This window comes from Trichechus manatus, unplaced genomic scaffold, assembly GCF_000243295.1.
Source record: "Trichechus manatus latirostris isolate Lorelei unplaced genomic scaffold, TriManLat1.0 scaffold00096, whole genome shotgun sequence".
NCBI lineage: Eukaryota > Metazoa > Chordata > Mammalia > Sirenia > Trichechidae > Trichechus > Trichechus manatus.
This window is the reverse complement of record NW_004444032.1, coordinates 9,927,456-9,933,455: the sequence shown is the minus strand read 5'-3', so window position 1 is coordinate 9,933,455 and position 6,000 is coordinate 9,927,456. Positions and strand designations below refer to the sequence as shown.

At 37.9% G+C, this 6,000-nt stretch overlaps 1 protein-coding gene across 1 annotated transcript in view; it reads right to left on the bottom strand.

Annotated features, from left to right (window-relative positions):
* Positions 1-3,290: 3,290 nt before the first annotated feature.
* Positions 3,291-6,000, bottom strand: part of PUS7 (pseudouridine synthase 7) — a 64,724-nt gene continuing 62,014 nt past the window's right edge. The window contains exon 16 of the mRNA XM_004382612.3: positions 3,291-4,411. Within this exon, the coding sequence (XP_004382669.1) occupies positions 4,275-4,411 (137 nt within the window). The 3' untranslated portion in view covers positions 3,291-4,274. The remainder of the gene's footprint in view (positions 4,412-6,000) is intronic.

Sequence of the window (6,000 nt, the reverse complement as noted above, 5' to 3'; positions counted from 1 at the left end):
AGTCCACGTGTATAGTCACCGTTTATGTTGGTGAAAAAACGGTATTTGCAATGAATAAGTCATTTGTCTTGCAAAATTCTATCATGCGATCTCCACTGTTGTTTCTATTACCAAGGCCGTATTTTCCAACTACTGGTCCTTCTTGTTTCCAACCTTTGCATTCTAATCAGCAGTAGTTATCAACGCATCTTGACTGCATGTTTGATCAATTTCAGACTGTAGAAGTTGGTAAAAATTTTCAATTTTCTCATCTTTGGCATTAGTGGTTGGTGCATAAATTTGCATAACAGTCATATTAACTGGTCTTCCTTGTAAGCATATGGATATTATCCTATCACTGACAGCATGTACTTCAGGATTGATCTTGAAATGTTCTTTTTGACCATGAATGCAACGCCATTCCTCTTCAATTTGTCATTCCTGGCATAGTTGACCCTATGATTGTCTGATTAAAAATGGCGAACACCAGTCCATTTCAGTTCACTAATGCCTAGGGTATCAATGTTTATGCATTCCATTCCATTTTTATGATTTCCAGTTTTCCTAGATTCGTACTTCGTACGTTCCATGTTCCTGTTAATGGATGTTTACAGCTGTTTCTTCTCATTCTGAGCTGTGCCACATCAGCAAATGAAGGTCCCAAAAGCTGGACTCCACCCACGTCATTAAGGCAGCTCTTCCCCAGTTGTATTTTGAGTGACTTCCAACCTCAGGGGCTCATCTTCCAGCACTGTATTAGACAACATTCCACTGCTATTCATAAGGTTTTCTCTGGCTAATTTTTTCAGAAGTAGACCGCCATGTCTTCTTGCTAGTCTTAGTCTGGAAGCTCCGCTGAAACGTTGAGGCTAAATGTGTTAAAATCGGGCTACCCCCTTTCCACAGAACTCTAAAAGCATAAAAAGTGGGTGGTGTACGTCCCAGGGGTCTTGAAAGGGTTAAAATTTGGGAAAAAACTAGAGTAGGGGGGTTATTTGGATACACTAATGCTCCTAAAAGAAGCCCTGGTGGCACAATGGTTAAGCGTTCAGCTGCTAACCCGTTAGGGATCGATCGTCAGCAGTTTCAACCCACCAGTTGCTCCATGGGAGAAAGATGTGGCAGTCTGTTTCTGTAGATTATAGCCTTGGAAAACCTATGGGGCAGTTCTAGTTTGTCCTGTAGTGTCACTAATAGTAAACAGAATTTGCATTTCCTTCCCAGGTATACTGAATCACAATCTACATTTTAACAAGATCCCCAGATGATTATTACGTATAAAAAATTTTGAGAACCACTGCTCTACTAGTGGTTCTCAGAATTGGTCCCCAACCAGCAGCACTAGCATAGCCCGGGAACTTGTTAGAAATGCAAATTCTCAGCAGGGGTTTGAACCAGAAGGAAGTTCTTGGACACTCTGGTTGCTATCAGTCAGAATCTACTTGATGGCAGAATTTTTTTTTTTTTTTTAATGCCCCTAAAACTGTATAAAAAGTTTGTGTGCGGGTATTTCTTCACTTTCCTGCCCCTGGAGACACTGTCCATACTTTCCCCTCAGATATTCCAAGAAGTTCATGATCCAAAAATGAGAAATTTCTACCCTACAGGAATGGAGTCCCACAAGTAGAACAGAATTCATCACACAAAGGAAAGCCTTAAAGTTATCCTTTGCTATGCAAAGGCTCTGACTTTATAGTGTTTGCTTATATAAGCCATGCACCATTTTGCTATGTGAACACTTTTCCATTTATGAATCAGAACCTGGCCATACTCAGCTTTGTAGTTCTTCCACTGTGCTTTCACTTCACATCTGCTGATACAAATAAACTACAGATGCACTCTCTTTGCCTTTTTTTTTTTGTTTCAAACCACCACATATAAACATAGCAGCACCGACTGGTGGTTATATGACACATATATTTTTTGTATTATTTTTATGTAATATATATATACACACACACATCCTCATCTTTTTTTTTTTTTTTAGTGCAAAATTGGCCACAAAATACACTCCCATGCAAATACCAGTTTGTGCTAATTTGCACTGCCGGGAGCAAATGGTGAAGATGTAAGTACTGATGTGCTATTGCAGCTGCTACTGATTTTTCAGTTGATTCAGGAATCAACCAGGAAAAACTTTTTATTAATATTATGGAAGTCTAGTTATTATCCACAATACAAAACCACAAATAAAAACATTTGAGGATACTAGCTTCATTCTTTAGCTTACTTTTTCATCAGTTAATACTGCTGGTTTTACATTATAATGAGAAACAATGATCCTTTATTATTTCTTTTAGACAAAAGTTTAAGAATGACACTGTTATGTTGAAGATGAGGTTGCTTTCAGGCTTTGTAAATCTGCCCAAGAGGAACTTCCTCTCTTTGTTAACAAGAACAAAAAAAAAATGTGCTCATGTTTATGTTAAGGCAGTAACTTATTCCAAGTGGACTAGATCCCTAGAGTTAAATGGTATGTCCCCAGTTTCAAACTGGTTCTAAGAATATGCTTTGAATCATTACTTTTCCACTGGTATTTAAGAAGAGACATGTACAAAATGGTAGTTGGCTACTGCAGCCAGGAAAATTAACTCATCACATACAGCCATGTGTTTCCCAGATGAGGAACACATGTATAAGTCTACCCTCATTTTTATTTTGAATGTAAATTTAAAGTTTTTAAAACTACTGAATGCACTTGCAATAGACAGACTTAGGTCCCCTTAATAAACAATTTTCCACTAGTCAGTCTGATGAAAAAGAATAACTTACTATTACTAGAAAGTACGGACAAGACCAATATACATTTAATAAATCTGGCCTTTCTAGGCCAAGAGATTCTTTGGAAATCAGCCCGCCAAGAGATAATTTACCATGACGTTTTAACCCTTTTTTTTACCCTCAGCAGTGTGGTGGACATCATTAAAATGAAAGACCTGGAAAACAGTTCTCAATCTTGCTTCCACTGCCAGATACAAGACAAATGTCATTCACACTTCAACGGTGTGATGTTCCTGGTATGCTAGCTTTTCTCCATTCCTCTCTTTTCCACTCCAGAAAACACACTGGAAGGCAAGTGAGTGATGCTATTAGAAGGATAACTTTGAATCCAGTGAACACAGTACATTATTCATAAAACCTGATACTCCGTCATAGTATTTGCACAATACCTCACACCTGATGACATACTTTTGTTATCAACACCATTCTCAGGGTTCCTCATTCACGTCAGTCCCTTGCCTTTAGTTAAGGCAAAGATTCTCATTTGCAATGTTTTAGATATCTGATTTAGTAACATTAACGAGTAGAAAGGAGTTTTAAAAAATATTTATTATGTTTGGTTTTAGAAATGATAGAAAATAAAAATCGGTACAATTATGTCACATAATTTTAGAAAGGCATGTTTATCCTTTCACACCAGAGGAAAATTTTATGCAATGCCTGAAATGGAACTATCTAAGCTGTTGGTGACACAGGGTAATGCAGCTGATAGGAGAAGCCCTTGTAAATTTTTTAAGTTTTCTTCCCTGCTATTACTTATTTTTGGGCAAATACCAGTGAAAAGAGTTCGGAACATAAAAGGCACCTAGAGTAAAAATTAGACCTTAACTAATAAAAACAGTGGCAAATGTTTACATCAGGAAAAAAAGCCCTATCAATGCAACTTTCCTGCAAGACAATAATATAATGCAAAAGCTATTGGAACTAAAAAGTCTATAAATGCCTGCCTAAACCTGGTACAGGTACATGAGCTAGATAACGACAATCCCTGCTGTGTTTATAAACCTGTAGCTGTTTCATTATCATTTAAATAAGCATGAGAACTGTATTTATATTTAGGCAGGGGCTCTCAAATTATTTATCCATAGTCAAGATTTGTTTTGTTGCATTTGTGTCTTAAAATGCATTGCTGTGTACTCCATTCATGGATGGGTTAAACATTTCTGTTGTCCTTCAAGAATGTAGCAAACATCTAAAATTACTACTTTAAACCAAAGTCCTTTCTCATTATTATAATGCCAGTAATGCTGGCATTGTAATACCATGATTGAAGCACCTGAAATATATTCTGACCAATTTTATATTCTCTGGGCTACAGTTAGGATCCTCAGGATTTGTATGTGTGTACAAACATTGCAAATCATCGATTTAAGCTAATAAAAAAATTGAAAAAGTACAAACAATCTTTTACTACAAAGATTCAAAATCCACATATGGGTCTGTACTAAGAGAAAAATGAACAGGAAGCCAGTAAGCAACACATGTGTGCATTTTCTAATCTGTGAACAAGGTGCTCAGCGGAGCCAGGTCGTATTGAGTTGGGTCTGGTTCTTGATACTGGTATCCATTTTAAGCACTTCTCGGATGGCCATGGTAGCATATGTAGATGGAGGAAGTGAAAAATCCATCTTCAGAGCTTTGTATTTGCCTTCTGCCAGGCAAGAAAGAAGAGAACAGTCAGAAAACTAAAGCAGCTGCAGATAAACTAGAGAGGAGAGCCATATAATCTCTATACAAATACAAAGAACTGTGTCAGGCTGCCACTTCCCCAGGGGCCAGCTGCAGCCCTCAGAGGATGAGACTGTGAACTTAGGAGATCTGTGAGTGTACGACCCAGGTAATCGGCTACAGCAATCCCACTTGGGAACCTTCATAAAAAGGGCAGAAGACAGAAGAGCACAAGAGAAATGCATATAAAATAAATTAAAAAGAAAACAAAACCTAGGGCACAAGGGAAAACAGAAAAATAAAACCTAACAAATGAGAATGCAAATTTAATTTTTAGATTCTTCCTGGACTCTCAGTTACCCTTGTTAACTCTGAGCAAATGAGGGGGAAAGATTTAATCATCTAATATCACAACCATCTGTAACTGAAAAAACCAAATCAGTTGCTGCTGAGTTGATTCTGACTCATGGGGACCCCTTGTGTGCAGAGAAGAACTGCTCCATAGGGTTTTCAAGGCTGTGACCTTTTGGAAACAGATTGCCAGTCCTTTCTTCCGAGGCACATCTATGTGGGTTCAAACTGCCAACCTTTTGGTTGGTAGTTGAGCACTTAACGCTTTGTGCCACCTAAGGACTCAATGATCTACAGCCTTCATTTACTCTTAGTGGAATTTACTGTTTTAGTCACAGAGCTCTAATTATGAAGCTAAGGTGACAAGACACAAAACAGGAACCAAGGAACATGGTGGTGATTATAAGAGCAGTTTTTGCTTTTAACTTGTTTTTGTATGTGAAAACATTTCAAAGCTGCATAGAAACGAGGAAACATTCTTTCATGGCAGAATGCTATGTGGAAGAAACCTGAGGTAAGTATGATACAGAGACATTTTGTATTTAGCAGACCAGAAACCAAACCTGTTGCCATCAAGCTGATTTAGACTCATACTGAGCCTACAGGACAGAACTGCCGCATAGGATATCCAAGGAGTGGCTGGTGGATTCGAACTACTGACCTTCTGGTTAGTAGCCAAGCACTGTATATTCAGCAAAGCCAGTTGATATTCAGTGAGACACTGCGATATAGGCTTAAAAGTTTATATTATGCCTATCACTTAAAAAGCTAAGAGGGTTGCGGGGTGGGGGGTAAGCATCTTTAACAGATCTCATTATTCTCAGTCCTGCCAATTCAGAATTCTCAAGAGAGGCCTGGCATTATAAGTGGGATCAGGAAGATAAAGAAGCTGCTCTTCTAGTTATCACAAACCTAAAGTGTGGTCCACTTTACTTAGGAAAGTCTACAATTCTGAGTGCTTGGGAAAGACGTGCTAAAAAGCTTTAGTAATTTAATGAATGGGTAACAAACACACTGGTAATTAACTGACTTGGAGAATAATGGACGAATGCTTAGGAAGGTAACACAAACTGTTATGCTAGTAATGAAGATGAAATTGCAAAAGAAACTATGGCTTAATCAAGAAAAAACAGTTTAAAAATAAGTTAATTTAACAGCAGAAACTGACAAGCTAATCTTAACATTCACATGAAAACTCAAGGGACTCGGAATAACTCAATC